This window comes from Tursiops truncatus, chromosome 1, assembly GCF_011762595.2.
Source record: "Tursiops truncatus isolate mTurTru1 chromosome 1, mTurTru1.mat.Y, whole genome shotgun sequence".
Taxonomy (NCBI): domain Eukaryota; kingdom Metazoa; phylum Chordata; class Mammalia; order Artiodactyla; family Delphinidae; genus Tursiops; species Tursiops truncatus.
The window spans coordinates 158,660,476-158,680,335 of record NC_047034.1 but is presented as its reverse complement, the minus strand read 5'-3'; the positions used below and the strand labels follow the sequence as shown (position 1 = coordinate 158,680,335).

At 42.0% G+C, this 19,860-nt stretch overlaps 1 protein-coding gene across 2 annotated transcripts in view; it reads left to right on the top strand.

The window, feature by feature from the left end:
* Positions 1-487: 487 nt before the first annotated feature.
* Positions 488-19,860, top strand: part of KHDRBS1 (KH RNA binding domain containing, signal transduction associated 1) — a 40,141-nt gene continuing 20,768 nt past the window's right edge. For both annotated transcript variants that reach the window (XR_002176945.2, XM_004319800.4), the window contains exons 1-7: positions 488-1,018; positions 13,089-13,213; positions 13,838-13,954; positions 15,312-15,458; positions 18,034-18,167; positions 18,967-19,168; positions 19,638-19,705. Coding sequence is in view for 1 of the 2 variants with exons in the window: in XM_004319800.4 (XP_004319848.1) it covers positions 637-1,018; positions 13,089-13,213; positions 13,838-13,954; positions 15,312-15,458; positions 18,034-18,167; positions 18,967-19,168; positions 19,638-19,705 (1,175 nt within the window). In the remaining variant the exon portion in view is untranslated. The remainder of the gene's footprint in view (positions 1,019-13,088; positions 13,214-13,837; positions 13,955-15,311; positions 15,459-18,033; positions 18,168-18,966; positions 19,169-19,637; positions 19,706-19,860) is intronic.

Genomic DNA, 19,860 nt, shown 5'->3' with positions numbered 1-19,860 from the left:
CCCTCCTCTCTTTCTGCCCAAACAGCCCCAATTCTCTCTCCTTCCTCTCCCGCGTCCCCCAGGCGGGTCTTCTTTCATTTCCATACTTCAGTGACCCCTCTCCCCTCCCCCACCCCATTGAGTTCCACAGCTCAGCCGTTGGAGGAGGCGTGGCCCCGCGAGCATCAGGTCTCCCGCCCCACAAGCCGTGGGCCCGCGCGCAGACAAAGACATTCCACAGCCCCCGCCCCCTCCGCGCTCTCGGCCATAAGTGGGAGGAGACACGTGTTCCTCTAGCGCCGAGTCACGAGGGAAAGAAACTAACGGAGCCCGCGGACACCCGCGCACGCGCACAAGGCTCCGGCCTGGCGGGCTCGGAGGAAAAAGGGGAGCGGGGAGGCGACTTCTTCGGGCTCCGCGGCGGTGCGCAGGCGCCGTGGCCCGACCAGGGACTTTGTTCTCCGCGGAGAAACCCAAGGGCGGTGCCGGTACTGGCTGCGCACGCGCGCCGCCTCATTTCCGGTGCTCTCTTTCGCTGGGTCGCTCGGGTCGGCTTCGGTCGCCGTCGCTCCCGCTCTCCCACCTTCGCCAACCGTCGCTCGGGCCTCTGCCGCTGCCGCGTCGCTTCCTCGATCCCTCGATCGCATATTCTCCACAATGCAGCGCCGGGACGACCCCGCCGCGCGCATGAGTCGGTCCTCAGGCCGCAGCGGCTCCATGGACCCCTCAGGTGCCCACCCCTCGGTGCGTCAGGCGCCGTCTCGGCAGCCGCCGCTGCCTCACCGGTCCCGGGGAGGCGGAGGGGGGTCCCGGGGGGGCGCCCGGGCCTCGCCCGCCACGCAGCCGCCGCCGCTGCTGCCGCCCTCGGCCACGGGTCCCGACGCGACTGTGGGCGGTCCAGCGCCGACCCCGCTGCTGCCCCCCTCAGCCACTGCCTCGGTCAAGATGGAGCCGGAGAACAAGTACCTGCCCGAACTCATGGCCGAGAAGGACTCGCTCGACCCGTCCTTCACTCACGCCATGCAGTTGCTGACGGCAGGTAAGGGCGCCTCCGGGGTCCCTGTGGGTCGCCCGGCCACCCGGGGTCATGGGTGGTAGCGGCTTTGTTCCTCTCCCTTACCGCCCCCTGGGGACCCAGGCAGTCGAGGACTCCCCTTATCTCGTCCTCGTCTTCGGGACCCTAGATTCTACAACTCCCATTCCGGTCCAGGGTGCGAGGGAGAATTCCTAGGCTGCAGTGGAGGCCCGAAGGGGACTTGGCGATCTCTTAGCGCAAAGATTTTGATGGATAGTGCCGCGCTCCCCGCCCCCTTGCCGACCCTTCCCCCTCCCACCTCTTGCAGCTGCCCCGCGCTCCGAGTGCTCAGATTCTTCCAGAAATGAACCTTCATCTCCCGCTTTCCCGAAAGGGGAAGCTTTTTGATCGCGGGTGGCGGTCGGCGCCTCAACTGAGGGTGTAGGAGGTGAAGGCAGCCTGAGCCGGGAGGGAGGGAGGGAGGGCCGAGGTGAGATGGGGTGAGGCTGGGGTGCCCTGTCCAGCGCGCCGCGGCCGCCGGGGCCGGGTCGGACTTCGCGGTAACTGGAGCTTGAGTTGCTCGGAGGCAGGAGCAACCTGTGGGAATCGGAGCTTGAGGTTTTCCGAATCAGATTGCCGACTTCGGCCGATAAGATGGTCAATTGCTGTAGAACCAGACGGTTGGATCCCTTTATTTTACAACGCGTGCTCGTCATTGGAGAAGGGAAAAACAAACCTAGAGACAGTGAAAGGGGGTGATACAGGGAGATTCAGGATGGTTTCCATGACATTCCCAGTAAGATGGGAAAAAATTGAAAGAAGTTGCATGGTCTCCCCCCCTTTTTTTGCTTCAGTCCTGAAATAGATTAGGAATAGTAGTCTTTGTTCTCTGTGTGTACACTAGCGCTCCTTTTTTGCTCAAAACTGGCCATCACCTAGTCGCCTTGATTTCTCCCTCAAGCCGTCTGTTTTGCTCTCCCTTCTAGTTAAAACGTTTTAATAAGTGTATCTTATGATACCTAAATTTTATTAAGCAAATAAAAATTCACAGCATTCCAACACTGAATGAGTAGTTGGACTCTTTGGCAGGGTTGATATAATGGACACGTCCGTTATGAAAATATCATTTCCCTCCCTTTGTTCTCTGTCTCCCACCGTTGGTTAGAGGTCTTTACTTTTAAACACAGTAAACAAAGCCTGAGGTGGTCAAGAATAAGAACATTTAGATAAACTGCTTACATTTTCAACTCTGTGCTTTGCTGTTCTATAACACAGTCAGATTGTTTGAAACATTACTGTTCATTGTGTTCTTCTGGCAAGCTCTTTGAGGGCAAGGAATGCTTTCTGTTTGTTTGTTTGTCTTGCGGTACGCGGGCCTCTCACTGTTGTGGCCTCTCCCGTTGCGGAGCACAGGCTCCGGACGCGCAGGCTCAGCGGCCATGGCTCATGGGCCCAGCCGCTCCGCGGTATGTGGGATCTTCCTGGACCGGGGCACGAACCCGTGTCCCCTGCATCGGCAGGCAGACTCTTAACCACCGCGCAACCAGGGAAGCCCCAAGGAATGCTTTTAAATCTTTATATTTTTCATATTGTCTTGCATATAGCAAACACCAGGTGTTTGAAAGCAAGTACATGCAGGTTCAGGAACGTCAGACTAAATGGTATAGGTTGACTGGGTCTTATTTTTATTTCCTCCTGTCTTTAATCAGTCCATCTTAAATGAGAATAAAATAACGAACTTTAGAACTTTAAGGTGTTGGCTTGGGTTTGAAATTCTAACTCTTGACTAGTCACCTACTCCCGGGAAACTTTCTGAACCTCAGTAACCTCATCTGTAAAGTGGGATGGTGAGTTGTGAGGATTAAATGTTGTGTAAAAAGCACCAGCACAGTTCCCTTTGACCTGTAATCATTAGATAATAACATGTCACCAGTTTTCTCCTAGTTGTAAATTCGTGGTACTGAGTAAGGTATGAAAATGCAAGCTTTTTTTGCCTTTCTGAGCACATCAAGTGTCCAGTATGGTGCTCGTCTTTTTAGTAAAAGAAGGTTTCTTAGGATAGCCATCAAAAACTATTGATCCTTAAAAGTTACTTCCGATTTTCACCCTTCTTACATTTTTTAAACTTGGGTGCTTTTTTTCCTCCCACTCTTAACACCTTTTATTTTATTATTTAACATCTTTATTGGAGTGTAATTGCTTTACATTGTTGTGTTAGTTGCTGCTGTATAACAAAGTGAATCAGCTGTACATATACCTATATCCCCATGTCCCCTCCCTCTTGCGTCTCCCTCCCACCCTCCCTATCCCACCCCTCTAGGTGGTCACAAAGCACCGAGCTGATTTCCCTGTGCTATTCGGCTGCTTCCCACTAGCTATCTGTTTTACATTTGGTAGTGTATATATGTCAATGCCGCCCTCTCATGTTGTCCTAGCTTACCCTTCCCCCTCCCCGTGTCCTTAAGTCCACTGTCTATGTGTACGTCTGCGTCTTTATTCCTGTCCTGCCCCTAGGTTCTTCAGGACCAATTTTTTTTTTAGATTCCATGTATATGTGTTAGCATACGATATTTGTTTTTCTGACCTATTTCATTCTGTATGACAGATTCTAGGTCCATCCACCTCACTACATATAACTCAATTTCATTTCTTTTTATGACTGAGTAATATTCCATTGTATATATGTGCCACATCTTCTAAACTTGGGCTTTTTTGATGTCTTTTTCCTTTAACCAAATTGAATTTTAATTGGAGAAATGGGATTGAGGTAATGCTGGCTCATTGAGAAAACTAACTTGGGATATGTGAATATTTCTTAGCATGGATAAGTCTTGATATATGTTGGACCTGGCTTTGAAGATTTTTTTTTTTAAATTGAAATACAGTTGATTTATTTTAAGATATTTTTGAATGATCTGGAAAAGTGGTCGTAGTAAAGTCAACCAATTGTGAGAAAGTGAGATTGAGAAGACGGAATAGTAGTATTTAAGCTCTGATAAGGATACAGGTAAGAAAAACACAGCTAACACTATGCTGGATGCTGGACACTGGCCTGAGCACTTTACATCAAATGTTTAGTCTTCATAACAATACTATGAGGAAGTTACTCTTATTATTCTTACTTCTACACATGAGGAAACCAAGGCAAACAGATTAAATCATTTGCCTAAGGTAACAAAATTAGTAAGCAGCATATGGAGAATTTGAAGTCAGTCTGAGTCTGGATCCTCACACCTAACCCTCTTTGCTCACCCCCCCCCCCACCCCTCACTATAGTACCTGCAACAAATTGTACTCAAAAAAATAAAAATAAATTTTGTGCTAAAATATTAAAAGAAAATCTGTTTCATCAGATTTTCTGAACACATCAAAGTCCTAGCCAACAGGGCAGTGAAGATCACAGGGCAAGACAAAGGAGGGGGAAACCCTCTGCTAGGAGAGCAGAGCCTAGCACTGAGGACTGTGACTCCTCCAGGCAACTCTGCCTGTTTCCCAAGAGGTGCTACAAGACCCAGACCACTCTTCTTTACCAGCCACATAGCCCTTCCTGTACCTTTTCCCAGCTTTATATTATTTTTCACTTAGCATCTGATGCACCATACGTTGTAGTTAATGTGTTTGCTTGTTGGCTGCTGCTTCTTTATGACTAGAATGTCAGCTCTACCAGGGCAGGGATCTTTTGTCTGCTTTGTTCATGGCTGTATCTTCTGTTCCTTTAAGAGTGCTGCACAGAGTGGCCTCTTACTAAATATTTGATAAATGAATATTCATCCTCGTTGCATGATGGAAAAATAACGCAATTCTGAGGGATTTCGATTTTGAATATAGATTTCTATATTAGCCAAATTGATCTTCAACCACGATGACAATTAAATGCGTTTGCAGACATACAAAGACTCTCAGGGTACCCATGCTTGTTTTCTGAAACAAAAATAATTTATCATATTATTTGTGTTAAATATTTACATAATAAACATAAGATGTTTTTATGTATATCAGTGTTCTTTTTCTACTTTTTGTAACTAGGAAAATACAAGTTAGTGTAAATGACTCAGGAATAAGTAAACATTTTCAGTAGATTAACAATCCCCAGATGATCTTGAAAAGATATGCAGAAATTCATCTTCCAAAAGCATTCAGTGCAGGGACTTCCCTGGCAGTCCAGTGGTTAAGACTCCATGTTTCCACTGCAAGGGGCATGGGTTCGATCCCTGGTCAAGGCTAAGATCCCGCACGCAGTGGAGCAGCCAAAAAAAAACCCCTCAGTGCAGAATATTTCCAGACAAAAATCTATTGAAATTTCAAAATAGTATATTTCTTTATTTTATTTACAGTATACTATGGAAATACACCTAGATGTCCCCATTTCATTCTACAGAGCTAGCAAGACCTATTAAAACCAGAAAGTGGAATTGCAAAGGAACTATAGACCAAGTATGGCTCTTCATATCCACGGGTTCTCCATATATGTGGATTCAACCAACAATGAATCAGAAATACTCGGGGGTGGGAGGGATTCCACAATTTCCTAAAAGCAAAACTTGAATCGGCTTTGCGCTGGTTTACATTGTATTTACAACTATTTACATAGCATTTACATTGTATTAGACATTATAAGTAATCTAGAGATGATTTAAAGTATACAAGAGGATGTGCGTAGGTTATATGCAAGTACTATGTCATTTTATATAAGGGACTTGAACATCCTTGGATCTTGGTATGGGAGTTTGGTCCTGGAACACCAAGGGATGACTGTGTAGGTATAAGTATAAATATTAGGAAAGAAAGAGGCAGAATTTATCATTATTTGCAACAACTTCATGGTTGTTTACCTAGGAAAATGGTGAGTGATGTGGCTGATTACAAGGTAAAGATGTATAAATCAGTAGCTTTCTGATATAGAAGCAGTAGCCAATTAGAAAAGAATTGACAAAATGATCTCATTTTTTAGAATAGCAAAAACTTTGGGATAGGCAATAAAAATCAATTCAAAATGTATGTGAATATTCATAACAAACAATAACAATCTGTAACCTTTGTAGAGCATATAACATGTGCCATGACCTGTGGTACTCATTAATTCCATCTTCATGGCCATTCTATGATGCAGGAAGAATTTTTATCTCTATATTACAGATGAGGAATATTGTGATCACATATTGTCGACTTAAAATTTTATTGAAAGTGGTAAGCGAAGATGTGAATAAAAAGAAATATGCCATGTCCTGGTGGGAGGAGGAACTAGTCTTATAAAGATGACAACTTTTAAATTAACATGTTGGTTTTTTGCATTTTTCAAACTAATTCCAAACTGGATTTATTTTTTTCAACTTGACATATTGAATATAAAGTAGCTAAAAGAGAGAGACAACAAGGGGTTGTACTGTATAGCACTGGGAACTATATTCAATATCCTGTGATAAGCCATAATGGAAAAGAATATGAAAAAGAATATATATGTGTATAACTGAGTCACTTTGCTATACAGCAGAAATTAAACACAACTTTGTAAATGTACTATATTTCAATAAAATTTTTAAGTAGCTAAAAGTAAATGAAGATAAATGGAAAAAAAATTTTGGAGACAGGAAAATAATGAAAACCTGCTACATTGACAGAAATGAAGTCAAACAAGACTTAGTGCTTGAGGGGATGTGGATTAGAAGGAACAGTGCTGGTAGAAGTGTGAATTGGTACAACCACTTTGGATAACAGTTTGGCATTTCCTTTGAAAGCTGAACATTCAAATTCTTTAAATTGAGCAAGGTTATTCCTAGGAATATACTCAAAGAAACTTTTGCCCGTGAATGTCTCACTCATAAAATAGTGCACTTTGTTTCACCATTGATTGGATACTGTGAGATTCTCAAAATAAAATACTTAATACAGCAGTGAAAATGAAAACTATAGCTGAATGCCACAAGATGGAGAAATCTTGGAAATCTAATGTTAGGTGAAAAAGTCAATCCCATAAGGCTACATACCTAAGGTACAATACTGTTTATTTCTTTATTTTTTTTAATTTTAGTTTATTTATTTTTGGCTGTGTTGGGTCTTTGTGGCTGCACGTGGGCTTTCTCTAGTTGCGGCGAGTGGGGGCCCCTCTTAATTGCAGTGCACAGACTTCTCATTGTGGTGGCTTCTCTTGTTGCAGAGCATGGACTCTAGGCACGCAGGCTCAGTAGTTGTGGCACACGGGCTTAGTTGCTCCATGGCATGTGGGATCTTCCTGGACCAGGGCTTGAACCCATGTCCCCTGCATTGGCAGGCGGATTCTTAACCACTGTGCCACCAGGGAAGCCCTACAATACTGTTTTTATGGAACATAATACTAGCAAAATGAAGTAAAATATCGTTAGCATGCATAGGTCTGTGATAGAGCAGTTTTTAACAAAACTAAACATGTGTTTACCATACGACTCAGCAGTTGTACTCTTGGGCATTTATCCCAGAAAAATTAAAACTTATGTTCATATGAAACCTGTACGTGAATGTTCATAGCAGCTTTATTCATAATAGCCAAAAAACTGGAAATAACCCGTATGTCTCCAATTGATGAATAGTTTAGCTGTGGTACATCTATACCATGGAATACTACTCAACAAGAAAAAGAAATGAACTATTGATAAATGCAACAACTTGGATGGATCTCAAGAGACTTTTTTTTGGTCAGGCCGCACGGCTTTCAGGATCTTAGTTCCCTGACCAGGGATTGAACCCGGGCCCTGGCAGTGAGAGTGCCAGGTCCTAACCACTGGACCTCCAGGGAATTCCCTCAAGAGAATTATGCTGAATGAAAAACCCAATCTCAAAAGGTTACACACTGTACAATTCCATTAGTTTAACATTCTTGAAAAGATAAAATAATAGAGATGGAGAACATTAGTGGTTGCCAATGTTGGGGAGAGAGGAAAGGAGGTGACTGTGGCTATAAAAGGGTAGCATGAGGGATCTTTGTGGTGGAACTGTTCTGTACTGAGACTGTGGTGGTGGTCACATGATTAAATTGCATAGAACTAAGCAAACATACACACACACATAAGTACATGCAAAACTGGTGAGATCTGAGTAAAGTCAGTAAGATTGTATTAATGTGAATTTTCTGGTTATGATATTATAGATATGCAAAATTTTATGGAGAATAGTGGGTGAAGGATATACGAGATCTCATATTTCTGACAACTGCATATAAATCTACAGTTATCTCAAAATAAAGTGGTTTGTTGTTTTGTTTTGTTTTTAAGAGAAAAAAAGGCTTAAACTCTTAAGTTGTACCCTAAGAGATTTGTGAAACTATGGTCGATATGCCATAATAGAGTTTGCCGCTATCCTGGAATGTGGGAATTGAGCCCCTTAGAGTGCTCTTAACTCTGGCTTTGAGGGATTTTTTTTGAGCCAGTACCCACCCTTAGTCAACACTGTGTGTGAAATACTGTGTTGGTATCTTTTTCTGGGGAGCTAGTCTGTAGGGGCTCATGACCCCAAACCAGATTAAGAACCTATAACTCGGTGCTCTTGCTTTAAATAATAAATAATTTGAAAAATGAAAAAAATGGAGTGGTTTTATACAAAATTAATGAACTTACTGGATTTGTGATTCCAAAAGGATTTACCAACAGAAAAGATACAGGGCAAAGAACTATAAATGTGGGAATGATGAAGTTATATGAGTCGTTAAGGGAAGTTAGGGGGTGTTAATGGTACATTTCTTTAATTTGGTAAATGTTCATAGATGCCTGTTGTCTAATAGACACTGTACTATAAATTGCAGTTAGTTTAATAATGGCAAGGGTCCAGAAATTGTTCATAGCAGGGGAAGGTGTGCTGTCGTTAGATGTATGAACCAAATACATTGATAGTCTGGAGGAGGGCATGACACCTGACCTTTTGGAGCAGATATCCTATGAATCTTGCCCTCCTAGAAGCACTATCTCTGGATGTCTTAGTCAGAAAATCTTGCTTGTCTTGCTCCTTATCACATGTTCAGTTAATGGAATGTACATGATAGCCATTTTTAGTTAAGCCAGTCCAGTTGATAAAATCTGTATATAATTTTTTTCAAACTTCTCTTGTATTAACAGTTTTGTGTTCCTTAAATCTTTCATCCATTAAAAAAAAATCCTTTTTAAAAGTAAGAAGGAAGACTAAATGGGGTTTAATGACTTGCCCAAGGTCACACAGCAAGCATGTAGCAGAGCTGGGAGTCAAACCCAGTTCTGTTTAGCTTCAAAACTCAGGTTCTTTCCTCTCAGTCATACATTTAAGAAACAGTTGTCATCCTTTGGAGCTAACAGTCTGGTTGTGATAACACCTACCAAAAAAAGGAAAGATTAAGTTATAGTAAAAGAGTAGAAGAAAAGCCACGAGATTTGTTGAATTTGCTCTGACTGACGTAAGGAATAACCTGGGTTTAAATAGCTGCTCTGTCACTAATTTTGTGAGCTTGGACAAGATTTCTTCACTAGTTAAGTGGGGATAATCCTGGTTATAAAGACAAAGGGAAACAATAAATACAAAATTCCTGACACATAAAAGGCACTCGGTAAGATATGATTATTGTCAGCATCTAACTTTGAAGCAAATGGGTCACCTCTCTGTGTGTTGTTTACACCTTAGCGTTTCTTTCTTTGACTCTTGGGATACCCAGGGTCTCCAGAGGCCCAAGCAAAGATCTTTTAAAGGAGTCAGTTTCAGGGCTTCCCTGGTGGCGCAGTGGTTGAGAATCTGCCTGCTAATGCAGGGGACACGGGTTCGAGCCCTGGTCTGGGAAGATCCCACATGCCGCGGAGCAACTAGGCCCGTGAGCCACAACTACTGAGCCTGCGCGTCTGGAGCCTGTGCTCCGCAACAAGAGAGGCCGCGATAGTGAGAGGCCTGTGCACCGCGATGAAGAGTGGCCCCCACTTGCCACAACCAGAGAAAGCCCTCGCACAGAAACGAAGACCCAACACAGCCGAAAGTAAACAAATTAAAAAAAAAAGTAAAGGAGTCAATTTCAGAAGATTGTCTAGAAAGTACTTTTGCCTGAGGGTGAGGCATTTTTAGGAAGCTTCTCTTTGATTTTATTTTCTTCCCATTACAGCCTGCTCCTTTGCCCTCCACAAGAAGTGAGGCCAAGAAGAGAAATTGAAAAAGAAAAACGGAGAAAAAAAAAAGAATTGAAAAAGAAAAGAAAGATCAGGCAGCTGAACATCTGAGGCACACGCAGAGCCCTCTTGTTGTCTTTAGCTGCATGACAGTGTCTGGGGGTATAAGCAGTACTTCCCAAAACTTCACAGAATCAGCTCTTTTTTGCTTAAAGTGCCCCCCACAACTCCTCACTGAAAGGCAATAATAAAAGCATGAGGTTTGAAGTTAGAGAAAGCCTGGGTTTTAATCCTTACTCTCTTACTACTTTAACAGCTTTGTGACTTAGAGATTTAACTTCTCTGATTTTGTTTCCTCAGTTATAAAATGGGGATAGTACCAGCTACTTCACTGAGTTACTTTTTAGGATAAATGAGGTAATATGTGTATAGAGTATGATACATTGTAGGCATTTAATAAATATTTGGTCCTTCCCCTTCCAAACATGGAAGACCACCCTTCTTGAAGGCTCAAGTTGCTGCTGCTTCTTTTGCTTTCTAGGCTAACCCCCTGATTGTTTTATCTTTTCAGTTCTGTTTTACTTAAATCATTGTTCTCTGAATTCTCTGAAAATGCTTTAACGTTATTTTTTAAATTGTGAGGTAAGTGGACAAGGGGATCCTAATTAAAGATCTGCCTAGTTCAAAATATAGCAGAAGGATCCATGTTATAGAAAGGTCTTAAATTCACGGGGCACATTACATTGATATTAAACAAACCTTTCTACTGGGTTCAATTTTTGCATCCCTGCTTCCTATGGGAGTACAGATTAACAGACTTTGAGTCTTATTTTCTTGTTCTAACCAATTAAAGTTTCTGGAAAGTGGTATAAAGTACAGCTGAAGGGCCTAACTAGATGGCAGCAATTAGGACACACGGAGAGACATAGTTAAGATGAATGAAGCATGTAATTTGTTCCACATATTTAGAAGCTCCTCAGTGATGTTTTCAGATTAGAAATGTGGCATCTTTGTTCCTGTGGACTTTGGAAGATTGAGTGCCCAGTTTCCCAGCCCAGAAACTCAAGAGGTGTGTTCAGAGGTGGTAGGCTCAAAACTAGAGACTACAAAAAGTTAATATTAGCAGTAAGTGGGAAGGGGTGGGGTCAGGATACACTACCAGTGAAACAGTAAACAAATAGGTGTTGAATGAAGAAGCATTTAGTCTGTTGATTGTAAGGTTAAATTTGTTTTCTATTCCAAGCAATGAAAAATAGGAGTGCAAAGAGCACTGTCATTTACCGTTCTTATAAGAGTGTAACATCTGAAATTAGGCTTTTTAATAAACAGAAGCCTTCAGTTTGAAATTCTGAACTCTGTAGTCTGTCAGTGTCAGTAACCTTCCTTCATCCGTGTACTTTACAGCTGGACTTAGTCTAAACAGTTATTTTTTTTTAATTGTTAAAGGTTTAGATTTGCAGTATGTGTTTGAAGTCGTATGTCTTTATACAGAACTGGTAGTTTTCAAAGTGTGATCCCTAGAGCAGCAATATCAGCATCACCTGCTAACTTGTTACAAATGCAAACTCCTAACACAATCCCAGACTGGGATTGGAGCCCAGCAGTCTAGTTTTACAAACCCTCCAGGTGATTCAATGAAGTTTGAGAACACTTGCCTTAAAATTATAGAAGAAACACTGGAAATGTTATATAAGGAGAACATTCTGTGTTAGTTAGAATGTTCCACTAATTTTAGGGAGTATAATTTTTTTGGTTGTTGTTGTTCTCAGTGGACCATAGTATATAACCTTTTAGTTGCTGCTCTTCATTGCCTCCATACTCGGCCCCCATCTCTGTTAGTACTCCTGTTGTAGCATTTAACTATACTTCATTGCTGACTTCATAGACTGGGAACTCTAGTATATAAACATAGTGGAGATTGGGACCATGTTTGACTTGTTCTGTTGTTTCTCATATACTTTACAGGACAAGGTGCCTGGCTCTTAGTAAGTCTTCCATAGTGGTTAGTGATCATACCTGTATCTGTCCCTTCATGTGCCTCTCCATAGGAAGCACTCAAACACTTGCAGTCACTGAATGAATGGATGGATGGGTGAATGAAGTTCCCTAATGATAGAAAATCTTTTTGGTTGCTAAGGTTCTAGCTGATGAAACTGTCTTAACCCATGAATTGAAATTATCTTGGTGCATTTTTTCCTTTAGGACACTGAGTGAATTTGGGCTAGATAGTGTTCAGTATATATTAAAACACTTCCTGAGGAATGGGCTTTTGGGACTTCCCTGGCGATCCCATGGTTAAGACTCCACACTTCCACTGCAGGGGGCTCGGATTTGATTGCTGGTCGGGGAACTAAGATCCCACCTGCCAAAAGGAAAAAAAAAAAGAAAGAAAGAAATGGGCTTTAATTAGCATGTTTACATATGTTATTTTATTCTGTCTTTATAGTAACCTCATGAGGTAGATATTGCCTCCATTTTACAATGAGGAAACCAAAATTCAGAGCAATTAAAAAATTTTTCAGAGCTCACACAACTGGTGAGTGGCAGAGTAAAAACCAGATCTTTCAGACTCTTAAGGATTACTACTATCCAAAGCACTACTGTTACAGAATTTTAATGGGACTCTCCGTTGTGTATTTAAATTATTGACTTTGTCTCTTCATTAAGATATGACTTTGTACTTTTTTCTTGATGCAGATTTTAATATTTTTAGTTCGTTTATCCCCTTTTCCCCAATTCACTGCTAAATCCATTTTGTGTTAAGAACATTTGAATGTCTCTGTAGAGGTTTCCACTAGAAGTGGAAGAGCAGACTGCTCTTGTTAGAAGCAGGCTTTGGGTTTCCTAGTTAGCTTCATCTAGCTTTGGTGCTTTCACCCAGTCTCCATTTGAAATTAGCACTTTCTCATTACACAGTACTCTGTGTTATTGCTTTAAGCTGAGCAGACTCAGAATTTTGCCTTTATTTAAAAGAAAAAACTAAATGAAATTCTGTTTGTCCTATTCAGAAATTGAGAAGATTCAGAAAGGGGATTCAAAAAAGGACGATGAGGAGAATTACTTGGATTTATTTTCTCACAAGAACATGAAGCTGAAGGAGAGGGTTCTGATACCTGTCAAGCAGTATCCCAAGGTAAGGGAAAGAGTGCCTCACTTTGAGTTGTCTTTGTAGTATGAGAGTATGTAGTATGTCTTGTAGCGTGGGCTGTAGCAGAAGACTTACAGAGATTGTGATGTGTCAGAAACTTAAGCTGGTGAAGGTTCTGTCCCATATATGTATCTGGCAGTTGAAACATGCAAGTCCGTCCCTAATAGCATAGCTATAGCCAGGACGGAAATATAATCATCTTTTTATTATCAAAAAAAAAAAAGAATTTTTTTTTCAAAGTTTTTTTTTTTGGAAAGCAACTAGTTATATTTAGTTTATCAAACCAGTACTACCAGAGGGTACCATATGTCTGTTCTGTTCTGAAGTAACTGGCTTTAAAATATTTATGTAAAAGTATGAAGGGTTGCAGTGTGATATTATGGAAAGAGTGCCAAACTACATCAGGAAATTCAAGTCTAAGAACTGCCACTTTCCAGTTGTATAACCGTAGGCTAATCACTTTATCCGTACAGCCTCAGTATAATACTTCAGTAAAAAGGGAGTGGTAATACTCTACCTATTTTACAGGATTATTGAAGATAAATAATACGTGTGAAAATATTTTATAGGAACATATGTGTTTAGAAATCTGTCTTTATTTTCTGTCAGTTCAATTTTGTGGGGAAGATCCTTGGACCACAAGGGAATACAATCAAAAGACTGCAAGAAGAGACTGGTGCAAAGATCTCTGTGTTGGGAAAGGGCTCAATGAGAGACAAGGCCAAGGTAAGCTCACATTAATGAGGCAAGAAAACACCCTAATGCCTTCCAGTAGCCCAGAGTCCAGTATAGATTCCTTATGGAAGTTAGCACTTGCGTATGTACAGAATGTGATTCCCTTAAATTTGCATTGGATATAAGAGATTATAGACCAGTTAATTCACTTCTTTGGCAACGCTGGAAGAACCTAGGTGTGCCCTGGTAATTGTTTTCTTTCTGACTTTGACTGCATAGTAATGGAAACAGCAGTAGCAACTTTGGCATTAGTAAGCTTATCTATGAAAACTTGGAAGGGGAGCTGGATGTACTGAAACTTACTGAGACTAAAGACACTAAAATGTGAGCAGCACATTCCCTTTTCAGTAATGTGGAAAAGTGAGAGCACTAGTCTTGTGAGTGCAGGTGAGTCTGAGGATTAGTTGGCTGGTTTGTTTTATAGCCAGCTGGAATGTGAGGCTTTCTAGAAGAAGATATTACAAAAGGAACCATGAGTAATCCTAACAACAGAACCTAATGCTTATTTTTTTTTTCCATGCCATAGCCCCATACTCTTTATGCTCTTTGTAAGTATGGAGAAACTTACCACCGAAACAGAATAGTCTTAGCCTTCTAGGGCATCTTACTGTTGTGGCCTCTCCCGTTGCGGAGCACAGGCTCCGGACACGCAGGCTCAGCGGCCATGGCTCACGGGCCAAGCCGCTCCGCGGCATGTGGGATCTGCCCGGACCGGGGCATGAACCCATGTCCCCTGCATCGGCAGGCGGACTGTCAACCACTGCGCCACCAGGGAAGCCCCAGGCCTCCTTTTATGCAGCCTAATAGACAAACATGTTTTCTCAGACCCTCTTTTGTCCACTCACATTTCTCACTAGATGAATACAGTTAGGGCTGAGGTATGTTATTCTAGCTAATGAGATTTACATGAGATTTTCTTCTCTCTGTCCTGACTTTTTTCCTTCCCTAGAACTTCCCAGACCATATAAGCAGATAAGAAGAGCTGGTAATTAAGAGCTCTACCAGGGATTTAAAAGCAAATGCTTGGCAATAAATGAGTGAATGGATGAATGCTTGGCAAACAGCTGTTATCTGAATGGAAACTGGAAATAAGTTTGTCTCTTCTGTACCTTCTAATAAGAGCTCCAGTGAATACACCAGTGATTCAAAACAGAAGAGCAGCAGACTAATTGCAGGTTTAGCAGACTGTGTAAATTACTATTCTCCAGAGTTTGTTTTGCTTTTTTCTTACACTTTCCTATCTTTTTAGGTGTTGGGGTCATTTCTCAATGTCTCTTTGGCCTAGAGGTAAAGGTGTCATTTTCTCCCTAGTCCAAGTGATGCGATGTTTTTGTGCATCTTTCCACAGGAGGAAGAGCTGCGCAAAGGTGGAGACCCCAAATATGCCCACTTGAATATGGATCTGCATGTCTTCATTGAAGTTTTTGGACCCCCGTGTGAGGCTTATGCTCTTATGGCCCATGCTATGGAGGAAGTCAAGAAGTTTCTAGTACCAGTAAGGAAATCTATATCCTGTATCTTTTGAGCAAGAGAAAACTGGGATCTTGTGCTTATTGCTAAGGCAGGGTTTCTTATCCAAGGTATCTGTATAACCTGAAATTATATACCAAATTCTTCATTTATGTTCATTTTTCTGAGGTGGTCCATTATTTGTATCTGGTTTTCAAACCACTGTGCCCCAAGGCCACTCTCCCACTCCATGTCTAATGTGGTTTTAGTTGTATACTAGTATCTTGTCAATAATTTGGATCCACACTGTGTCTGGCATTTTAACATCTGGTTAACAGAGATTTGACTGAGGTGGTCATAATCCCCTGCACTTAGGGGGGTCTTATTCTAGACTCTAGAGAGTCTAGATGATAACAGCAAGAAGCCTCTAGCCTCCAGTGTTAATGGATTGAATTCCGACCTGAGTGCATTCAGGGCTTTCTCTCCTGGAGGAGTTTACTCAAGTAGAGATGATTTGAAAGAGGCATGATGATTCTAGGCTTAACTGTTGATAATATTAAACAGATTGGTGTACAGCTCCTTTCAGAATGTAACTAAGGCCTTGGAAGAATTGGAACAGACCAGGTTACCTGTCTTGCTTATTATTACCTGGTCAGAGATTTCATTCTTTGAGTAAGTAGAAAATGATGAATTTTTGCCATTTGGCAAGAACTGTTAGTTTTCAGAGTTACTCTGAAAACTACTTACTGTTGAATATTTAATAACCAAGTATGAATCTGGAACCTTAAGAAGCATTTGGAGTACTATTCAGCTAGAATTGAGTAAGCATCATAGCTTCATCACTAAGAGGAGGTGATATATAGTTCCTGGTTTTCTTGTATATGTAAAATGAGGGAGTTGGAACTGTATCAGCATGTGAGAATTGGTAGAGCAAAAATTTATAGGGCATGTGTACCTGTAATGCTGAGCTCCAAGGATTCCAACACTGTCTTAAATGTCTCAGCAGCTGCTTTGCTTCTAAGTATCTCATCATCATTAGAGTGTTCAACATGAAACAGCCAATTTAAAATATCCTAGGAAAAACTCAGAGCTCGTAAATTTTCCCTTGAGGATATGCTTTTTACTCTTTGAGGTATATGTTGAAGCATCCTGAGCCATCCGTTTTCTGAAGGACTGCAGGAGAATGCCCATCTCCTCTTTATCATCAGTCTCAGCATACTTCTCAAAAGGGCTAGGCTTATAAGGCTTCCATGTAAGTGGATCTTCAAAAGAGAAGCCTGCCAGGGAGATCTGGGTTTCCTCAGTGTTGCTGTGGCAGTTAGAGGAATATGAGCAAATGGCCCATCATTGGTCCCTTGATTCTCCAATGTGAATCTCAACCAGCAGAAATGTGTACGGTAAGAGGAGGTGAAGAGTTGGTGGAGGGGGGCATCTCTGTGGTGACTAGAATCTTCTAAAAGCTGTATACACCTGGAATATATAAAAATGCATGAAGTTAAGACTGAATGATTCTCTTCAGGAAATATGTGAAAAGATTTGCAAATGGCATTTGGCTCAGTTCTTCCCCCCTGTGAAGAAAAAAAGTGAGCCTGTTTTTGCGTCCATGACCAGAGCCCTCCGTTTTCCCCTTAGAACCTGGTACAGTAGGAAGAGCACTGGACTGGGAGCTTTATCTGCATCATCTTGGACAAGTTATTATATCACTTTTCTGAGCCTCAGGTTCCTTGTTCATCCCAAACATTTGTTAAGTATCTGGTAGGTGCCTAATACTATGCTTGGGTCTGAAGTTACAAAAATGGCTCTTGAAGAGCTCACAACCTAGTGAGAAAGACATACAAACAATTCTAAAGTGATGTGGTAAGTGCTTAGAGAAAATTACATGGTGCTGTGGGAAAAGAGGAGGGAGTGAAGGGTTGGCATCAAGAGAAAGTTTTTCAAAAGAGGTGAGGTAATATTTTAGATTAAATCTTGTGAGAGTTAGAGTCCCTCAGGTGGACAAAAAAAGGCAATAACATAGTCTGATGATTCAAAGCCTAGATTCTGGAGACAGGTAATTCTGAATTTACATGTAGAATCTGCCACTTACTAGCTCTGTGTCCTTAGACTGATTGCTTTATACTTCCCGAATCTGTTTTCCCAAATGTAAAATGGGAAGATCTGCCTATTTCAGGGTTAATTTGAAGATTAAACTGAAAACCCTATATAAAGTTTATTATATGGTACCCAGCCATAGAACTTAATTAATGGTAGTGGTTTTTATTATTCTAGAAAGAGGAAACTATTTGCTAGAATGGATGTTTAAGAGTATGCCATGTTCTGAACTGCAAGTTGTTCAGCATGGCTTGAAAGGAGGTTATACATGGAGAGAGGATGGAAGTGATCTGGAGAGCTAGGCAGGGGCCACATCATGAAGAACTTCATCTGAATAATGAGGGGTCTACCATCAAGACTTTCCTCAAAGAGGTGACAGGTGGAGTCCCATTTGACTTCAGAGAATGAATGACCTGAGACTTCATCTGGGCTTTCAAAGTTGTTCTTAGCATCCAAGGCCCGTATGGGCTAGGTGACTTCTCAGCAGAAGGTAGAGAATAACACTCCTTCCCATTATCTTTTATCCACAGGATATGATGGATGATATCTGCCAGGAGCAGTTCCTAGAGCTCTCCTACTTGAATGGAGTACCAGAGCCCTCTCGCGGACGTGGGGTGCCGGTGAGAGGCCGGGGAGCTGCACCTCCTCCTCCACCTGTTCCCAGGTATAAATAATGGAGACAACTAGAAATGGGATGTGAATTTGACTGCTGGTACCATCTCTGTTTTACTGGTGCTCTTATCTCCAGCTTAGAAAGGGTCTCAGGATTTGTATGTTGCATCAGGAGTGGAGTTCTAGGGAGTTCCCTGGTGGTCTAGTGGTTAGGATTTGGCGCTTTCACTGCTGTGATCCAGGTTCAATACTTGGTCGGGAAACTGAGATCCTGCAAGCTGCATGGCACGGCCAAAAAAAAAAAAAAAGTGGAGTTCTAGATCTTCGTCACTTTGACTATAATCAGGTACAACAGTCTTGAAGCTTTAGGACTTCAGGACTAAAGCTTTTAAAAAAAGCTTTTTTAACTTTTGGACAGTTTTAGCATTTTTAAATGGTCTTTGACTTTAGAATTTTACCTTTGCTGATTGACCTTTATGGACTGTTCAGACTCTCCAAGGCAGACGCTCCACTAATGAGATATTAACAGGTCCACCATGGGACCTGGGGAGCCTTACAATATGGGTCCTTTACCCACCTACACATTCCTCTGTGTTGTTTTGTTTTGGCTGCGCTGAGTGGCTTGTGGGATCTTAGTTCCCTGACCAGGGATTGAACCCTTGCCACGGCAGTGAAATCGCCAAGTACTAACCACTGGACTGCCAGGGAACTCCCCATTCCTCTGTGTTTTGATAATAGTCTATTTAAGGCATCGTAAAATCTGTCTAGCTCCAGAATTTGCAAACAAATCTGAACATGAAAGTAGCCTATTTATAAAAATCTCCATTTAAAATAAACTTTCTCTTTTGCAGGGGCCGAGGTGTTGGACCACCTCGGGGGGCTTTAGTGCGTGGTACACCAGTGAGAGGAGCCATCACCAGAGGTGCCACTGTGACTCGAGGAGTGCCACCCCCACCTACTGTGAGGGGTGCTCCAGCACCAAGAGCACGGACAGCAGGCATCCAGAGAATACCTTTGCCTCCACCACCTGCACCAGAAACTTACGAAGAATATGTAAGACATTCGGACAATGCCATTTCCTAATACCTAACAGGTTGCCAAAGGAAGTTGAATGACAGGGCCTTGGCCCTTGATGTAGATGGCAGGGACTGCCTGTAAGATTTGGAATCTGCCCTCTTCTCTTGCAGTGAATGTTAAACTATGAGAAGAGTTTTCCATTTTTAAGCATGGTTTACTGTATGTATGTAGATTAAACAGGAAATAAGTTGGCCCTTGATGTTTAGTGTGTTACTAAAGGAACTCAACACTACTACTGCTGATGATGCTGAAGTTCAAAAGAAACATTGTTTCTTTTTTTTTTCTTTAGTCCTTTCTTTTCTTGACTATTCCACAACAGGTGTTAACATTTTGGAGGGAAATTCCATGTTCTCTTAATCCAGAAGCCCGCCATACTCCCATGGGATATAATTACCTTACCTACTTTCCGTGATTCTGACTTTCTATTTCATTTTATTTGTTCTAGGGATATGATGATACATATGCAGAACAGAGTTATGAAGGCTACGAAGGCTATTACAGCCAAAGCCAAGGGTGAGTCAGGCAGTAGAAGTGCTGTTTCATGTCCTCGGGATGGATAAGAGGGAGTTGGAGGAACTGAGAGATTTAGGCAGCACAAATCTAAGGAGCAGGGTGGCTCACCTCTCTTGAGGGTGTCTCGTCTGCTTTTGACATCTATAAGGCACACA